Source organism: Zonotrichia leucophrys, chromosome 2, assembly GCF_028769735.1.
Source record: "Zonotrichia leucophrys gambelii isolate GWCS_2022_RI chromosome 2, RI_Zleu_2.0, whole genome shotgun sequence".
Classification (NCBI taxonomy): domain Eukaryota; kingdom Metazoa; phylum Chordata; class Aves; order Passeriformes; family Passerellidae; genus Zonotrichia; species Zonotrichia leucophrys.
Genome location: NC_088171.1, coordinates 59402019 through 59420772, shown reverse-complemented (window position 1 = coordinate 59420772; position 18754 = coordinate 59402019). Strand labels below are relative to the sequence as shown.

The following is an 18754-nucleotide window of genomic DNA, read 5'->3' as shown; positions in this document are numbered from 1 at the left end:
CCTTTTCTGCTTTCCATACTGCCATGCTGGCAATGAATGTGGGGGTGCTTGGGAGGAGTCACAGCCAGGAAAGGTGAAGTGACCCCAGCTGACCAGAGGGATATTCCAGACCACAGGAATCATGGTCAGTAAATATAGTGGAGGGAGGAATGAGAAAGGGGGGACATTTGGAGTGATGGGTGTTTGCATTCCCAATTTGTGACATGTGATGGGGCCCTGCTCTCCTGGGGATGGCTGAACACCTGCCTGCCCATGGGAAGCAGTGAATCAATTCCTTGTTTTGCGTTGTTTGAGCACATGGCTTTTGGTTTTCCTGTTAAACTGTCATCCTTTCAACCATGAGTTTTCCAGCTTTTACCCTTCCAAGTCTCTCCCCAGTTCTGCTTGTAGGGCAGTAAGAAAGTTGCTGCGTAGGGCATGGCTGTTGGCTGGGGCTAAACCAAAACAGTCGGATAATAGGAACATAAAAAGGTCTTCACCCAAAGGATGGTTGAGCACTGGAACAGGCTCCCCAGGAAAGTGGTCACAGCACCAAGCCTCACGGAATTCAAGGACGGCTCGGACAACGCTCTCAGGCACATGATGTGATTCTGGAGGTGTTCCGTGCACGGCCACGAGTCGGACCCCAAGACGCCCGCGGGTCCGAACTCGGGATATTGCCAATTCCGGTTCTGAGACGCCGCTCGGGGCCGGCGGGCGGGGCGCGGGGGCTGCCGGGAGCCGTAGTTCCTCCCCGCGCCGCCCCGCGGGCCTGGCCGCCTGTGCCTTTAAGCGCGGCCGGACGCGCGGCGCGGCGCCTGCGCGGAGCCGCCGTGACCCCGCCGCCGTCAGCGCCACCGGTGACTACCGGGGCGTCCCGACCCCCCCCCGCGGCGGCGGTAGCACCAGGTCCGGCCCCACTGCCGGGCACCCCCGACTCACCCTCCTCCGCCGCCGGCCGGGGCGATGGAGGATCGGCCAGAGCGGGGTGGCGGGTCCGGCGCGGACGGCCCGGCGTCGGTGGCGGAGATCCGCGCTCCCGGCCCCCGGCCGCTGCGTCTGCTGGAGTGGAAGGTGTCGGTGGGGGCGGCGGTGCAGATCGGGTCGGTGCTGGCGCTCTGCGCCCCGCTGCCGCCGCCGCCCGCCCCGCGCCCCGCCGGCCCCGCCGCCGCCCCGCTGCCGCCCGCCGCCAGCGGCGCCTCCGCCCGCCCGCAGCGCGGCGGCCCCGAGCGCAGGCTGCGCGCGGAGCGGCCCGGCGTGGTGCGCGAGCTGTGCGCGCGGCCCGGCCAGGTGATCGCGCCCGGGTGAGTGCGGGCCGGGGTCGGGGGTGGGGGCGGCCTTGGCGGGACGCGGCGTTCGCGCTCCTTGCGAGGGGCCGGGCCGGGCCCCGCTCACAAAGGCCCTTCCTCCGGCGCTGTGCGCAGGGAAGCTGCCGTGCGAGGAGGAGGAGGAAGCGACCGGGGAGGTGCCGAGGAATCGTGCCCCACTCCCGTGTTTCAGAGCTGAGCCCTTTGCCGTGAGCTCTGTCTCAGAGAGCGGTGCGTCCCTCCTGCTGCGTTGGGGCTCTCCAGACACTGCGCTTACTGGAAGCGCTACTTGGAAATCACAAATTTGATTGAGAATGAGAATCAGAATGAGTTAGGTTGAAAGGGACCATAGTGCGTCATCTGATCCAGCCTCGCTGCTCATGCAGGATCGGCCTACATGTTGAACGGGATTGCCTCCAGATGGTTCTGGGATATCTGCGGTGAGGGAGGCTCCACAGTCTGGGGTACCTCTTCTAGTGTACAGCCACTAGCAAAATAAAGAAGTTGTTCCCCGTGTTCAGGTGGAACTTCCTGAGCATCAGTTTCTGCCTACTGCCTCTTCTCCTAATAGATTCTTTGTTATTTGCCTGTTAGGTTGGTGCAAAACTCGGGGAGCAGACAGATCATTTTGTGCTCCATAGGAGTTTTAATGGGAAACAACAGTGCGGCAAGGCATTTTAAAATTAAGTACCTTACACGTAACATTGGCCGTCTAAATGTTTTTAATACTGTGAATGTTTTAATGTACGAGACTTCACAAATACAACCGAGATTTTATCTTTTAGAAGAGCAAGGGACTAAAAAACACTTTTTTTCCTATAGTTTAGCAATGGGTTTGTCTAATAAGGCTGAATGTTCGTTGACTTTTAAATTCTTAAATTCCTGATAGTGGGGTGCCCAGATTTCTACATTGAATTGGACAAATAGCCTGCTACCCTGTACTTTAAGCAGATTTATTCTTTCTCAGCAGGAAACTAGTTAAACAATCTACTTCTTCTGGTTTATTACAGCAAGCTATTTACTTTGATTGCAGTTCTCTTGATTTTTAGGTGGGAGCAGCCAGGCCTAAACTTTCTTGATTGAAATTCACTAGTATATGCAAAACATCTGTGAATGGGAGTGCTCTGGAAGGTTCAAGAAAAACTAGTCTGATGCATTTTTATATCAGTCAGTCATATAATGTGCTACTGAGGAGGTGCAAGCAATGTGTTTCTTGCTATAGAGATATCTCTTTCTGAGATAAGACAGTGGCTTTCCTTTTGTGCTGCATCAGCATTCTGCTTTTGCATCTGGTTCAGCATGGGCAATCTTTAATACCTGATGTAGAACAAAGGTACTGTAAATGCTAGGTCGGACTAAAAAATATCTTAAAAGTACAGACTGAGATTTTAAAATGCCATATGCATGATGAAATTCATGTTGTTAGCACTGAATAAAAGGGGAGATAACTTTATCAGTTTTTTTGTTTAGCTAAGCACTTGGAAGGAAAACCAAACTAAAGATATTGTAAATGAAAAATATAATCGATTTAAAGTAGTCTGGGTCTGCTGCTGATTTAGCAGCATTTTAGTTTTTGCTTTGCTCAATGTTAACTTCATGGACTGGAATGCACAAATTTTTATATGTTGTTCCTACTGGATTTGTCCAGTCAAATGTCACTTGATTATAATTAGCAATTCCTTGCTTTGAGACAATTAGAAAATAAACTGTGTTCTTTATTACCATTGTTCTTGGCTTCTGGAATATTTGTATCTTAAACAACTTAAAGATTATGGTTGATATTGATCATTGCTCGGTGTTATGCTTCTGGAATTCTGACTTTTCAGTTAGGTTCCTCTGTTGCTTGTTGCTGTGGTATGTACTGGGTGAGTGCAAGGGAAAAGTTCAAGTGAAGAGGTAGAATAAGCATGATCTAAGGGGAATAGAACTGTTCAGCTATTGAAGACATAAATGCATTTTTTTGTTCACTGAAAAGTTTTTTTAGCAAACATTCAATCTCTTGCCTGTGGCTTCCCATTTTGTGGCATTGAAATAATAACATTTCAGTAACAATATTTCAATATGTGTTAAGATGTTGCATTATTAAAACACAGGTGTGATTAAAGTAAATAGCCGCTGAAATTTATTCATCATCTGCTGAAGATGCCCTTTTTGTAATCCAAACTGTCCAGAAATGGCCATGCTGCCTTTAGAAAAATGAACTTGATTTAGCAGGTTAGGCTGATTTAGCCTGAATTCTGAATGAATTCTGAATTCTCTTTGAACCAAAGATACTTGCAAGTATTTGTCAGACTCTAAAACACTGTAGAAGTACTGTTTCTATTCAAAATATTTTTCCTTTTCATTAGAACATAAGTTGATCAAATCTTTTTATTTGAGGATAAGCAATGAGTGGCTGAATTTTCTTCTTTGTCAGATCATAATATTTCTGGAAATAAAGACATCATTTAGCAGAAGTCTCTCCCAATTAAGAAGACACATTTCTAACTTTTGATTATTTTTCTTTCATATCCAGCATGAGATGGAATCTTTTGCTGCATGAAAGTAATTTTGCACATTTACAGCAATTAATTTTTTTGTAGTGTTATTACCCACGTTTTAGCATTGGCAGGGTTGCAAACTTTTCCCAGAGAAGAGCCCAAGGCATGCAGGCAGTAGGTAACTTGTGCTTGTTCTTGCAGAGGTGGGCTTGCACCACGAGTCAGACTGGAACTTGAGAGAGAAAGGTGTCTAACCTTTTAGGACTGTAAATAACAGGGAGTGCAGGAAGCAGTTAATGAAAGGCCTTTGATGTTTAAGAAGCGTAATTTTGATGGATAGCAGGAGCAGCAAATAAAGTGCCAAAAATCCTGCACTGCTTTGTGTATTATTAGTGCCAGTTAGCCATCTGGGTTAATCATTCTGAAGGTGCTACAGGTATGGCAGGATTCTGGGTTGGGTCAGTATTAATGCTTTATTCAAATATTTACATAAGTGTTTCTAATGTAAAATGATTGCCTATGTTTCTAATATAAAACATAAAAGAGTATTACAAGTGTCTTGTTTGCTTCACATTAGAAGAGTCTTCTGAAATATTTATTACCTGTATATTTAATCTGGGTATCTTTGTGTCTTCCCACATACCTTTAATAGCAAAAATTCACATTCTTCTACAGAGTATATTCGTGTTGTAATAAACATCATGTTTAAACTATCTGGATCCTAGTGAAGCAAAACTTGTTTTGGTTTTGGAGAAGATAGCAGGAAAGAGATGGGGATTTGTTCTCTAAAATTCTAGATTTTTGTGTCATTGCTTGGTTTTTTTGGGGTTTTTTTGTTTGTTTGTTTGTTTGGGTTATTTTTTGGTTTTGGGGTTTTTTGTGCCAGAAACTTGATTATATATTTTTAAAATAATATCTTCTGTTGGTTATCTAATGTCACATAGGCTCAGGGCCTGGTTTACTGTCCACTTAAGGCCAGACCCCAGTACCATGTATCTTACAGTCTTCTTAAAGGGGAAAAAATGCTAATGAATGACAGTTTATTTTAAAGTGGTGACACTTAACAAACTACAGGAAAAAGTAACTTGCTGTTTGTTAGACACAAATGTTTTCATAATATCCTGTCAAATATTTGATGAAGGTATGAGTCTAAAAAACCCCTTAGTGCCAAACATTGAGGATTGTTGAATAATACTTAACAATCCTAACTTAGTGTATCTCTTGTCTAATTCCTTTTTATGCCTGAATTCATCCCATTATTTTTATAGTAAGTTTCAGTATGCATCTTTCTGACTTCAGTCTCTTTTTTTTTTTTAATTTTCCCCTTCTCCTTTCTGCTGTGTACTGTGATACCAAGAAACATTAAAAGAAGGGCGTCTCTCTGGTGTTTGGTTGAACTGGATAGTGAAAAAGATGCAAGTTCTGAATGAGGGCTTTTGTCTTTCATTGCCTTCTCTTTTGCCTATTCCTAGACACCTAACAAGTTGGAAGCTCACAGGATTGTTCATTGGACTGAATGGTAGAGGACAAAGTTCCTTTTTGTTACATGGCCTTGTTTCACAAAACTTGTAGGAGCTTCTTTATCTAAGAGGATCAAGCTGCTCATTTGGGTTTGGTTGGAAACAGGCATCAGGGAATTTACCAGTAGTGTGGTTGTAGCAGCCTTGTGTATGCAGCTTTCCTCAGTGTGGCTTTCTTAGACCTTGGTTTCCTGCTTGCTTCATGCTAATATGGGAGTTGGCTGGAAGGGATGCTCAGACTTGAGTGCCTTCAGCTTGCATTGAGCAGGGTGTTGGAAAACATGTAAAGATGGCTTGGTTTCTCATCCTTCCCGTCCAATCTCCTGTAAAATGGTCCATAGTAACCAATTCCCATGGTTTATTCAGCTGCTTTGACAGGAGTGTGGTACAGGGAAACGGGGAGTAATTTATCCTTTCAGCAGTAGCCCATAGATGGGTCAGATCAAAGTGATTGTGTAAATGCCAGAAGAGTCATCAAGGGAATAAATGGCATGTCAACACTGGGGAATAACATTTTTAAAGTTGTGTATGTTCCATTCAGCATTTTGTATGATAGTCTTTAGTAACGTTCTTATCTTTAAAAGGTTTCTCCCAAATGAGGGAATTTTCTGCTCTCTTAGTTTGTACTATGAGTTGCTCACCTTGCTTGAGCTCAAGGACTTTTTGCTGTGTGTGAGTCTGTGGGCCAGCAGACAGAATGAGATAGCTCATGGTAGTATTTTATGCATCCCATTGGAGAACTTACAAGCGCGTTATAGCAGTTTTTAAAAAATGTTCGTTTGTAAATGTCTGTGCTGGAAATAGATTGTATTTTTACCCAAATGGTCATGGAATTTCTTTCTTAGTTATTGCTGTCTAGTTTCTTTAGGGTACTTTTGAGCTTTACTTTAATACTAGAGTTGTTTAGAAAACCAGTCTTTTTCAAAGGCAATTGCACATGTTGTTTCTTCTCTGCAACTGCAACCTGGTTTTCTGTAGTTTTTCTCTTCTGAAGAGAAAATGTATGGATAAAAATTCTCACAGGGGGACTGCAATGAGACCTTTAATTTTTATGTTGCACAATACATAGATGTTTTTCCTGGGAAGGATTGAAAAAGTTTGAGGAAGGGAGTGACAAGACTTTAGCTTTGAATTGTTCTGAAAGTTTGTCTTGACGTATTAGCTTCAAGGTTCAGTAAAGAGCTGCCAGCCTTTAATTTTTGGAATTATAATTTTGGAAAATTATAATAGACAATTCATTGTAAGTTGTCACTTATAAAATATTCTTGTGGTTATCTATTTTGTGTAGTTTAAAAATCAAAGGTTAACTTAAGGTCTTCTGCTATATATAGTTAGCTGAATTGGCAGTAGTTGTCTTTTAAAGCAAATAGGGGAGCATGAAATGACTTCCTGGAGGGCAGGTAATGCATTACAGGTTGCAGTTTAAGGATCTTGATTGTGCATTTTGTCTAAGTTTGGTTATGTTGAAGTTAGACCTATGGAATTGGAAGTGTGGGAAGGATAGAACTGTCACCAGTAGGAGAGACTGCTAGTCTTAAAAAGGCTTTGGAAGATGGAAAGGCTCCCCTTGTTTTCTTTAACACAGTGTTGCTGTGTTAAAGGAAATGCTTTCTTTTTTAAGATAACAGTTGGGATATTGCCAGGTCACTATTGCACTAATATCTTTAAAAAAACCCAAAAAAACCCAAATTACTTTTCTACAACCTTTCTAAGAAACAGTGTAGCATAAGGCAGAGATATTGATGCAGTAGAATTGAATAATGCCTATTTGTTTGCTTTCTAGTGTTTTCTAGTTTGAAGATGGCATCTAAGACTTTGCAGCATTTGAGAACGTGTGAAAGGCAAATAGTCTTGGTCCAAGCTTAGTGGAGTGAATGCTGTGGATTCCCATTCACAGAAAGGCAGAGCGGGGGCAAGTGGCCCTCACCAAAGAAAGCATTGCTCAAGAACAGAACTTGATCAACTTTACAGCTGTTTATCACACTTACCTTTTATAAGCTGAGCAACTTTCTAAGCTGTTGTCCTCTGCTTTCAGAGTGTGTTGGGCTTCTGGGCTCACACGATGCTGTTGTCATATGGTTGTTGTCAAACGTGGAGCTGCTGCTCCTCGTTTGAACACTGTGGTGTAACTTAGGGCAGTTTGGTTCATAATTGCTCTTCAGGGTGTTAAAAGTTGTTAATTTTTCCTATGTAACTGTGTTCATCTGGTTTAACAGGAAGTCCCAGAGGAGAGCATGCAGGACGTAGCATCCAGCTCAGTTTGCCACAGTATCTATTAAAGGAAAGGATGGGAGGAAGCTGTTAGACTGGAGGATTGTGCATCCTGCAGTAAGCCTCTTCCCATTTTATTTGCTGTTTGGAAGTAACAGGCAAAAGGACCGTGATTGCCTAAGTGTGTGGTTTTAGTGGGAAAAGTGATAAAATGTTTGAAGAAGATGTAATATTCTGTTAATAGATGCAGCTTTCCAAGGCAGAGGGGGAGAGATCACAGGATCCTCACAGAGTTCTTTGCACAGGAAGAGGTAAAGCCCGTGTTTATAGATTTGATGTCAGCTGCTCTCTGTGTGTTTGTATTTGAAACTCTCTTTCTCTGCTTCGATGTCCAGGCTGTGTTGGTGTTCATCTGTTTCTGTTTGTCTAGATATGAACCTACAGGTGCAGGAGGCAAACCAGATTTGTTCTGGTAATTGCAGGTGATCTTGACTGGGTGTAGGAGGAATGCAGTGGTAAGTTGTTCTGAGATAAGGGGAAATTGTGCCTTTATCTGAGGGAGAGTTGTATGCCTGAAAAAAACCCCAAAAATTAGCCAGCAGTGGAATTAGTCCGAGAATGTTGTCTGGATTTGCAGCAGTTCATCTGCAAGTACCATTCTTTAGTAACTGATGTGAAAGTTCAAGTGTGGTTTGAGAAAACTGCAGGTTTAGGTTAATTGTTGTTCTGCTGATTAGAAGGCTATACGGTCACTACTCAGTTCAAATTTTTGAATAAGTGCCACTTAGATAGCCAGGGTTCATCACATAGATTTGGATTGATCCTGCTGTCAGATGGATGTTCCTCAACTCCCAGGTGGTGTTTTGAACCAGGTATTTGAGAACTGCTGCATGACTAATACTGCAGTCAGAGAGAAGTAGCAATAGAAAAGCAAATTCCTAAAGGTAATGTCAGCCTTTGACAACAGTAATGGGGGGAGTGGGCTGCAGAACTGTTTATTGCTTAAATGAATTACTGAGATATGACAGCCTGTTTTCTTCTGTGATTATTCAAAGTACTTATTGCTAGAGATACAAGTTACAGAGTTACAGGCTTGCATCTTTCTACTTCTGAATTAATTCTGTGTGACCTTCCTTATTTTGAAGGGGTTCCATGTAAAAGCATTGAGAACTGTATTTTTACCTTCTCCCTTTAAAAAAAATAGTCTTGAATTCTCATAAGTAATAATACTTCTGGTTTAAAGTGTTTTAAATAAAAAACACATCATAAATAGTATTTGAAAGATTTACTAGATCTTATGTAATGATTATACATTGTTAACTCTTAGAAGTGGCTTTTAGAAACATGCAAGAAGCTGTTCATAGATGTCTGCATAGAAGGTGGAAGAGGGTTACTCCTTGCTTGTAATGCAAACTCTTCTCCAGAAGTAAATAGAAATACTTAAAGCCTTGCAAATCATGGAAGTAGATTTACTTCAACCTTAAGATATTTTTTTGGATTATAAATAAAACCCAGAAACTCCAGGCCCATGTTTCTCTTGGCATTTATGACCTTAGCCTCAACCTGTATAGGTATTTTGCCTGAAAATAGAAGAAAAAAATTCACCAACATGTTAACCCCTAGTGTGAATAGCCTGTATTTAACAGAGGAAAAATCATCTCAAGACATTAATTTCCCCACTAGCTTTGAAAAACTGAGATGATGCCTTCAGGTGTGAACTGTGCTTTCTGTGAGCTATTGCTCACAGCAGTTCTTACCAAGTAATCTAGGCTAGGGTACGGGGATTTTGTTTAGGTTTTGGGGGATTTAATCAAAAGGCCTGACTTGCGTGGGTGAGGCATTTGGGGTTCATGCATATTTGAAATGCAGCTGTGTGTGTTTGCTATCCTTGAGTGTAAGTCAAGTGCCTGCTGTAGTGGACATTTCCTCCAATATCTCGAAGAGGCTATCGGCCATGTGCTGCCTGGGACAACAAGGGCCATGTGTTTTGTGAATCCTTGGTATTTTTCATCAATTATTCAAGGACCCTCTCTGCTTCCTCACAGATATTAATGAGAGTTTAATATATAAATCCAGTTGTTAAATACTCTTACGTGGTGAGACCAAGGTGATTCAGGCTTTGGAAATACCCTTGCTACAAAACTGGTGTCCTATGTAACAAAGGCTGTAGTTTGATGAAAATTGGTTGTAAGGGCCCTTAGTAGGGATTCTAAATGCTGCAGACACACACGCTTGCTTATACCGGAACAAAATATTGTTCTGGTATAAGCAAACAAAAATGTCAGTGTTTCAGAAATCTGATGAATGAAACTGTAGAACCAGGCTTTAGGTTGATGCTAACTTCATCTGATGACTAAAGGATTTTATGCTCATATTTGTTGAGGATCAGTTGGTTGATTCAGTAATGGCTGGTATTAATAATCATTGATCTGGAGATGTGTTCATTTGGTATTTTTGCCCCTTGAGAGTTTGCCAGTAAAATCCCCTTGAGCATTCTGCCAAACCAAGGCAGTGATTATTCTGTTCGCTTGCACACCAGCATCTCCTTTTGCTGCGCTACTACTCTTGGACATCTTCTAATGCAAATTGGAAGGGCATATGGTATCAGATTGAGGGCAGCAGCTTTAAGGGATCACAGTCACAACTTGGTCTGTGTGTTTCTTGTGGTATTTGAGGTCTCTCTTTATACCAAACAGAGCTGAGGAAACCCAGCAATTACTTGGCTGCCATATCTTACATGAGATATGAATCAGTGCAGGGCAGTACCTTCATCTTGGAAATTTGCGCTATATTTTCAATGTCAGTGCATGATACCTTGAAGCAGACTTTAAGATAATAAATAAAACTTAAGTTTCCATGACTTGGAGTTGTCCAAGCTAGTCTTTACAGATAGGCAAGATAAATGCTAACAAAGTGGCCTGTTTACTGTGGAGAGTAAATGTGAGTTGTTCAAACTGTGTCTTGTCTTTCCCCAGTCTTAGCCTTGTTTGTGGAACATTTGCAGCTTTGATCGGTCACCCTTGCTGGACTGGTTTTACCAGCTGCTTGACTCTAAAACCAGCAGAAAACTTGGTTAGGGCTAGTGAGTTCTACCTTGCAGGGTACTGAAATCGTCTTTTCTGGTAGTGCCAGAGGAGGGGGTGGGCTTTCAGGGGAAACACGAGGGTAGGGAGTAAAGAAAGTAGGCCACTGCCTTTCTCTGGCAGCGTGACATTGGAGCTGTTGCCTCTGGAAGTGAAGCCATGCTGTAATAGAAGGCCATGGTTAATGTACAGTCAGGTTTGACTTGTTCTGAGTAACAGAGGAAACCTCTCTATTCCTGTGTTATGCTGAGTGTCCTTAAATACAGGGCTTTACTGAAGACAGCTGTGAAGATATCTTGTGGCCATTGAACTCATGTGCTGCAGCTGACCAGCCCCTCCTGATGTAAATAGTAAACTTATTATGAAAAAAAATCTTAAGGAGTTCTTGTTTATGTTCTTCTCTAACTCTTGCACTTGCTGCTGGAAGTGTTAGACATGCTGAAAAAAAAATGACCAACCACAAAAGAAAATTTAAGCAATAATAAAATGTTTACGGGAATGCTTTTTGTTTGCAGTGGGTTCCCTTGATCCAGTAAACTGGTTGCTACAACTGAGGTGTAGCACAAATAGAGGAACTCTATTTTGGTCTTCTAATGTAAATCAGTTACCAGGAACCAGTGCCAGGGTTATGCTTGATACAAAGTTCTTCCATTTGGAGTCAACAGTAATGACCAGGCCTTAGAATTAGCACAAGCATTAACTTCCATTGTTAATAAAAGCAAAACCTTCATGTTGGATTTCATAAAAACTTTCCCCCTTGGTTTTTTTTCTTTACCATGCTGCTTCCTTAAAGCAGATATATTATTAAAAGACTTGCTTTGAAAATAGAGTGTGTGTAGAGAACACTCTGGGAGAACAGTGATGAGCTTATGATCAGTTGCATCCTGAGGCTGTTGGTAAATATCTGTTCCTATTCATGTTTGTGGCCACAAAAAGTAAAATTTTACCTTAATGGCTCACCTAATTTCTGTGTTTACAAGTACATCTGGAAAAAATGTGATTAAGGGCCCAGAGTAGGTTTCCTTATTTACTAGTTGGAGTTTCAGTGTACTAAAGAACCACCACGTGGGTGGTTTGTGGTTCTGTTGCAGTCATTTAAGCTATGAGACGGGGTATTGGAGTGATCTACCACCTCCATGGTTGCTCAGAAAAAAGTTTGCTTGTCATAGTGCAGTGATTCTTACCCAGTTGTTTTACTCAGCTCATCAGCACAGTTGGGACAGTTAGTAAAACTAGAAAAAGATTTTGCAGCTTTTGTGGCAGTTTCCTTGCAATGCTGTTGTTGAAGTAGCCAGTTAGCTCTGCTTATCACCGTGTGGATCCTGAAGAAGATTGCTGTTAATGTTGCCAGCAGTAAATTGTGCCCTAGTTCCTCCTATTTGGAGGGGGTGGGGGGAGAAATCTGTTTTATCTTTGTAGAAATGGAATAGGGAAAGGCTGTGTTCTTCTAAGTGGGTTTCACTTACAACCCAGAGAAGAGAACAGGAAGAAACCTGAACCTGTGTTTGGCATATGCAGCCATTTAAAACCAGTCATGCACACTTTGATTCAGCTCACTTTTGTCTGATAGTTGGCTTTGATCTTGGCCATTACATTTTGAAAATCCCTCACTTCAACAGTAAAGGAGAGCTTCCAGGCATGCAATTTAAAAAAGTCATTCTACTTGAGGTCTGTGTTTGTTCCTCTTTAGTAATTAAAATATATGTGCTTAAATTTAAGTATGCCTAGCCTTAGTGGAGTTCAGGCTTTCCTTCTTCAGCAATAAGTAGTGTTGGGCTTTTTCCCTGAGAGAGGTCTGCCTAAGATCCTGACAGTTGTAATTGAAACTTGACCCTTTGGTTGTATGTTGCTCAGAGCTTTATCAGGGCTCTGGAGTTCTTCCTGTGTCCTTTGGGTTAAGCATCACAGAGAACATTATGACAGAGGACTTTGTATCATGTGCTTTTTGTTTTATCTCCAGTACATATAAGTGTGGCCAGGAGTTCTGGTTATGTTTAGATTTTGCAGGAGGAAAATGCTATTTAGTGGTCATGCTTGGTATGAGAAAAGGTACAGAGGTGCTGTTTAGGAACAGTATCAATAAGTAACTTAGAACTCTAATTTTCTTACAAAACTCATTGCTCTTGCATGTCCAATTTTGAATCACATCTTGGCCCAGGAGTATGCCAGCTTCTCCTGTTGCATACCTGGAGTGTGAGGTTACCTTCACTGCGAAGTAGAGAATGTCTAGAGATACTGTGACTTCCAAGCTGGCGTTAAAAGGCTTTTTTCTTCTGAACTATTGAAAACCAATTCATTTGGGGTATAATCTCAGGCACTGTAATCTCTTAAGCATGTTTCTGTACCCTGTACTGTAGGGCATGTTTTTTGGCCTTTTAGGTGTGTCTGTAATTTCTGATTCCTACACTGAGCACATGGCAAGAATGAAAATGACATGGCCATTAGTGTGCATTGGTAGCCTAAAAAGGAGCTTTGCAGTAAATCAAGGTAAAAGACAGAAAGATAGAGATATTGTCAAAGGGAGTGGGGAGAAGAGTCAAATGAAATAATGCAAACATAGGGGGATGAGAGGAGACCAAAATTGTGTGAAATCTGTGAAATGATCACGCAGTGAAGGGCCACTTTATCTTGGCAGTTCTTTTAAAGAGCCAAGAGTCTTGGCTTTGTTTTCTGTTTTTCTTTGTTTTCTGGCAATTTATTTTCTGTGAAATACATACCATGTTTAAAAAAAAAAGGGGGATCTGAGATACCTACACAGGAAGAGGAGGTGTAATTTCCAAGCAGAAAATTCTTCTTCTGTTCATCATTCTCTACTGCAGTAGAGTCATCATTCTTCTGGTTGTTGAAGAACAAGGGACACATTGCAAGTAGGCAGCTGCAGGTATTATTTAGAAACTGAATTTCTGCTTAGAATTCTCAAATGCTTAGTAGTCAGATATATGAATGAGAGATTTGGGCATGCAAAACATTTTTCTTCATGTTGCAGTCTGCTTATTGCATACAGGTTTGAAGCCATACTTCAGACACTACAGTCAGTATATGAAAGAGCTCAGATTTTGTTGGTTTCTTTGCTTTTTGGTTGGGATTTTTATTAGCTGCTTGACCTTTAATTTTTTTTTAATATTAGAGAGATGCTGTAGCTCATTATCACAGAGTTGAAATGTTGTAGTTGCTGAAGTACTGCTATCTACTTGGAATTTTTTAAAAATAGGAAGTCTGAAAGATCAGTTTCTCCATCTATAATGACAGAAACAAGTCTCTTACAATGACTGTTAAGTGTTTAAGAGAAAATAAATAATGATATTTTCATGACCACGAGTTTTGATGACTGGATCAGGAATACTTTATTTGGACTATTCAACTGAAAAATAGAGTTTGTCTTCTAAAGAGTTTGAGTTTGGAATAGTGAATGTCACACTTCTCTGTTTCCGGCTCCAATTTCTGGTTTGGTTTTAGCCATTGTTTAAAAGACAGAATAAAATACCAGTTCCTATATCTTTATTTCAACATGTGGTGAATCAAGGCTTATGGATCAGAAATTAAAATATTTGTATGAGAAGATTGAAGCGTTATATGTCTGCCATGAAAATAATAAACTTAAGTTGGTATAGAATTTGTCTGCCCCTGTGTTCGGCATTGGTGAGGCTGCACCTCAAATCCTGGGTTAAAGTTTGGACTTGTCAGTACAAAAAGGACATTGAAGTCCTGGAGCATATCCAGAGAAGGGCAGTGAAGCTGGTAAAGAATCTGGAGCACATGTCTGATGAGGAGCAGCTGAGGGAGCTGGGAGTGTTTAGTCTGGAGCAAAGTAGGTTCAAAGGAGGACTTTATCACTGTCTGCAACTGCCTGAAAGGAGCCTGTAGCCAGATGGGAGTTGCTTCTTCCAAGTATCGGGCAATAGGAGGAGAGGAAATTACCTCAAGTTGTGCTAGGGGTGGTTTATACTGGATATGAGGAGAAATTTCTTCACAGGAAGGGCTGTCAAGCATTGGAATGCGCTGTCCAGGGAGGGGGTCGAGACACCATCCCTGGATGAATTTAAGACATGCAGATGTGGTGCTTAGGGACATGGTTTAGTGGTGGGCTTGGCAGTGTTAGGTTAATGGTTGGACTCTGATTTTAAAAGAGAACCTGAGCTGTTCTCTGATACTAAAGTTTCTGCATTTGGTTTTCATTACTGTGTAGCTCAGTAGGGTATTAATGGAGAGTTGTATGTAAATGAATGTAAACTGTTTCTGGACAAACAATACTTGTTCTCATTGAACTTCCTTGCTAAACTGTGCTTAGAAATTGACCCTAGTATATGATTCAGTTGACTTCTGAAGTTGTGAAAATTAATAATTTGAAAATATAGATGATTGTCTTTTTTGCCATGTGATGGCAAAAGCATATATCTTGAGGTTATGACACTCAAGTCATAACCAGAATTTATTCATTGAATTAATTCAGTCTATGGGTTACTAATCTACATGTCTGTAATCTGCCTTCTGTAAATGGAATGCCTATGTCTTTTTCAGGGCTGTCTTGGTGAGACTGGAAGGTTGCAGCCATCCTGTTGTTATGAAAGGCTTGTGTGCAGAATGTGGCCAGGATTTAACTCAGTAAGTATTGTCAGCTTTTTTTTCCAACTTCTCCTTGCTTCTGATTAGGAGTTCAAGCTCTTCCTTCTCTCATCTAATACAATCATAAAATATTCTGGGCTGGAAGGGACTTGGAGGTCATCTAATTCCAACTCCCTTGCTGTGAGGAGAGTTCCACTCAACAAAGTTGCTCAGGGTCCCATCCAGTCTGGCCTTAAACAGGGATGAGACATCCACAGCTCCTCTGTTCCTCTGCCTCATCACCCTCACAGAGAACAATTTCATTCTTACAGCTAATGAAACGTACCCTTTTTTGTTTAAAGCCATTCCCCGTTGTCCTGTCTCTACACATCCTTGTAAATAGTTCCTCTCCAGGAACCTTCAGGTTGCTAAAGGTTGTGAAGAGAAGGCTGCTCTGAGGTCTCCACTCATTTAGAATTTAAGAACTGTGCATGCTCTTTCTTCATTGAGGTAATGCAGGGTAACTTAGGTAGAAAATATAAGGAGCATGTGTAGAGAGGTAAATTCTCAGCACACTGATTTTCCATGTACTCACCAGAGACTGGGAGTTGTATGGTGTGTCAAGAGTGGCTTGCTTAATAAACTTGAGAGCTTTATCTGTGCAGGTGCAAATGGCTTAGAGGTAACAGCAGTCTCATTCATATGCCCTTGCTTCATTTGTACTGTGTCTGAATGGGAGCTAGTTTGTCTCCAGTGCTTTCAATTTAAGGCTTCTTAACTGTTTTCAATTTTTTGTGAAATATTATGCCATGGAACTAAAAGAATTTAAGCCTTAGGCAACAAAAAAGAAAGCAAATTCAAAAGATTATTGTATTTCTCCTTTGCTGAGTCTCATTGCTTGGTAAAGAGTATGTTTCTTATGCATAGCAAATTACTAATTCAACAGCTGTTCCAAAACAAGCTGTATAGTTGCTTGGATTTTATAAATTAATGTTGCATACTCATTTCATTTGGCTGGAAATACTTATGTTTCATTTTAATTCATGCTCATTGTTAAGAATTATTTTGTGAACATTGACCCACAAACCAGTGCAAGTGAACTGAATATTGAGAGTGGAAGAAGTAGCTTGGTTAATGTTTGGATATAACTTTTTATTTAGAGTTAAATATTAATATTTTGTAAGCAAGTATTATTTGGCAAACCTAACAAAGTCAGGATAATCATGAATAGGGCTTTGTCTGTCCTGAATGAACACTTGATTTGAGGTTTGAGTACAGTCACATCTAAATATTGCTCTACTGTTATCGTTTCATATAATAAATCCAGACAAATTCAAGGTATTTAGCAAATTAAGTTTATTCACTTAATACTTCTTACTATGTCTTATGTCTAATTTTCAAAGGCTCATTTAAAATGCCATTTAGGGTTAAAGATTAATTTTTCTGAAATCTGAAGCAAAGGATGTAAGATACTAAAATGTACAGACTTCAGACCAAATAAATACTTTTGTATTTTTTTGTACTGGACATCAATGCTGCCATACACTATGGTACAGGGAAAGATGCCTCTCTGGGTTGTGTCTGCCTCAGCTCAGTTCAGTACAGTTGATCCTGAGCAGTTTGCTTATCACAAAGGGAAAACTGGTTTAACTCTTGTTGTAGATCTGATACCAAATCTTGTCCTTGATGGGACTGGTACATGAGAGAATTAAAAGATGTGCGTGTGTCACCTAGGTCAAAATTTGTATGGCAGGTTTTTTGAATATTGTTGAGCAATTAGATGTCAGAATTCACAATAAGTTCGTTGATGTAAGATAGTGAAAGGGATCCTATAGAGGGTTATTTTCTGAGTTTTCAAGCAATTTTGTACTTGTGTGTGCAGTCACACACCTGGCCTCACTTATATGTATATGCACACAAGGGTGACACCTATTCTGTGTTGATATCTGTATATACACGCATCATTTTTTTCCAATGGTATTTTTGAAGCAGCAGTCACCCATAAGTCACTCTGTGTGCAGAGAGTAACTGTCTATCCTTTGCTCATAGTTTTCATATTCTGGCTTGGAAAACAAGTAGATAATTGCATGCTGAGTGATTGCCAAAACAAAAAAGAAACTGAATAGTTTCAAATTTGAGTGGTTTGGTAGTTTGCACTAGTTTATAGCTTGTTTTTTGATGCAAATCAATCCATAAATGTGTTTCATCTTAGTGAAAGCATGTGTTACAAAACAATTGTATGGAAGTATAACTTAGTATAGTGACTTTTTGCACAGTTTTTTTTCTGGTGAGCTTGTTTGATCTCAATCCATTTTGTCTAGTAACTTGCATTAGCAAGAATTTGAAAAAGTGTGTTAGTTAAAATAGCTCTTCTTAATAATTTTTTTGGTGGTGAATAGTTTGAGGCTACAGATTTTAGTCTGTTTAACATTTTGCTAAACTATTATTCTCTCATGTGATGTTTCTTTTCCCTATGTGATTAGGATACGAAGCAAGAATGGAAAGCAGAGCATACCGTTATCCACAGCAACTGTATCAATGGTTCACAGTGTCCCAGAACTGAAAGTTAGCTCTGAGGTAGGTACCATCATGCTCGCTTTGTTCATACCTTTCACAGTAGCTCCACAGTTGAGAAACTTAATTGCAGGAGGTGTGTACTTGATACAGGAAATTTGGTGTCCCTTTGAAGAAGAATTTGGGGTTGAACATTAGTGGCCCCAGGGTTTTGTAAGTTTATCTTAGTGTAGATTGATTTTTCTCATGGTTCATACTGGTGTTTCTTGGAGCTGTATACTGCAAAGATGTCAGTTTGACAGCAGCCTGTAAACTTAGCAGACAAACATTTTTATCACCAAGAGTGAACAGTTAGTGAGAAGTTCCAATACCTGACATCTATTGAAAGCTTGCAGTGTCTCTGAAACCTAGCTTTAACCTTCACCTTGAAATTGACCCACTAGATATAGTGAACCTAGTTTGCCGCAACTTACCTGGGTGGTAAAATGATTTCATTATTTTTCAAATACTATAAGTATTCTGAATCCATTAATAGTTAAAACATTCATCTGAGTTATCAAAATATGCTTGTTTATTCCTCAGTTTGTGATGGGGGAAGGATCATGTTTATTTTGAAGATGAACATTCTGTTTATCTTCTTTATCAATCTGGTCCCTTTTTTACTTTATGTTACTACTTGATTTTTTTTTTTTCTGGTAATTCATCGAAGAACTCCAGTGAGGGAAACTGAAGATGTAAGCAGCTAGAGGTGTCCCCATGATAGAGGAGTGTTTCAAAGGGCAGTTTGCCCTTGATCCTTGCTGCTTTGTAGTGCTCTAGCTACTTTTATGTTCAGCTGTCTTGAGGGTAACACTGCAACTTGCTATCAGAAGTCTATCAGGTGAACACAGAGCTTCATGTGGTACTTGGAAAGTTTGTAAATATGTGCAAGAGGCGTAAATATTGACTGGATTATGAGTTGTATGAGGATTATGGATCATATGAATTATGAGGTCTTAATGCTAGTGCCTGTGTGACACTGCATAATCTTAGCTTTTTATGTCTGAAGACATACATTCTGTAATGTGAAGTTCACAGATATCATTTTGGTGACCAGGAATGTCAGCTTTATACTTAGT

At 40.6% G+C, this 18754-nt stretch overlaps 1 protein-coding gene across 1 annotated transcript in view; it reads left to right on the top strand.

Moving 5' to 3' along the window:
• The first annotated feature begins 1138 nt into the window (after positions 1-1138).
• CTDP1 (CTD phosphatase subunit 1) overlaps positions 1139-18754 on the top strand; it is a 96457-nt gene continuing 78841 nt past the window's right edge. The window contains exons 1-3 of the mRNA XM_064705151.1: positions 1139-1283; positions 15099-15182; positions 17606-17699. Coding sequence (XP_064561221.1) covers positions 15142-15182; positions 17606-17699 — 135 coding nt within the window. The 5' untranslated portion in view covers positions 1139-1283; positions 15099-15141. The remainder of the gene's footprint in view (positions 1284-15098; positions 15183-17605; positions 17700-18754) is intronic.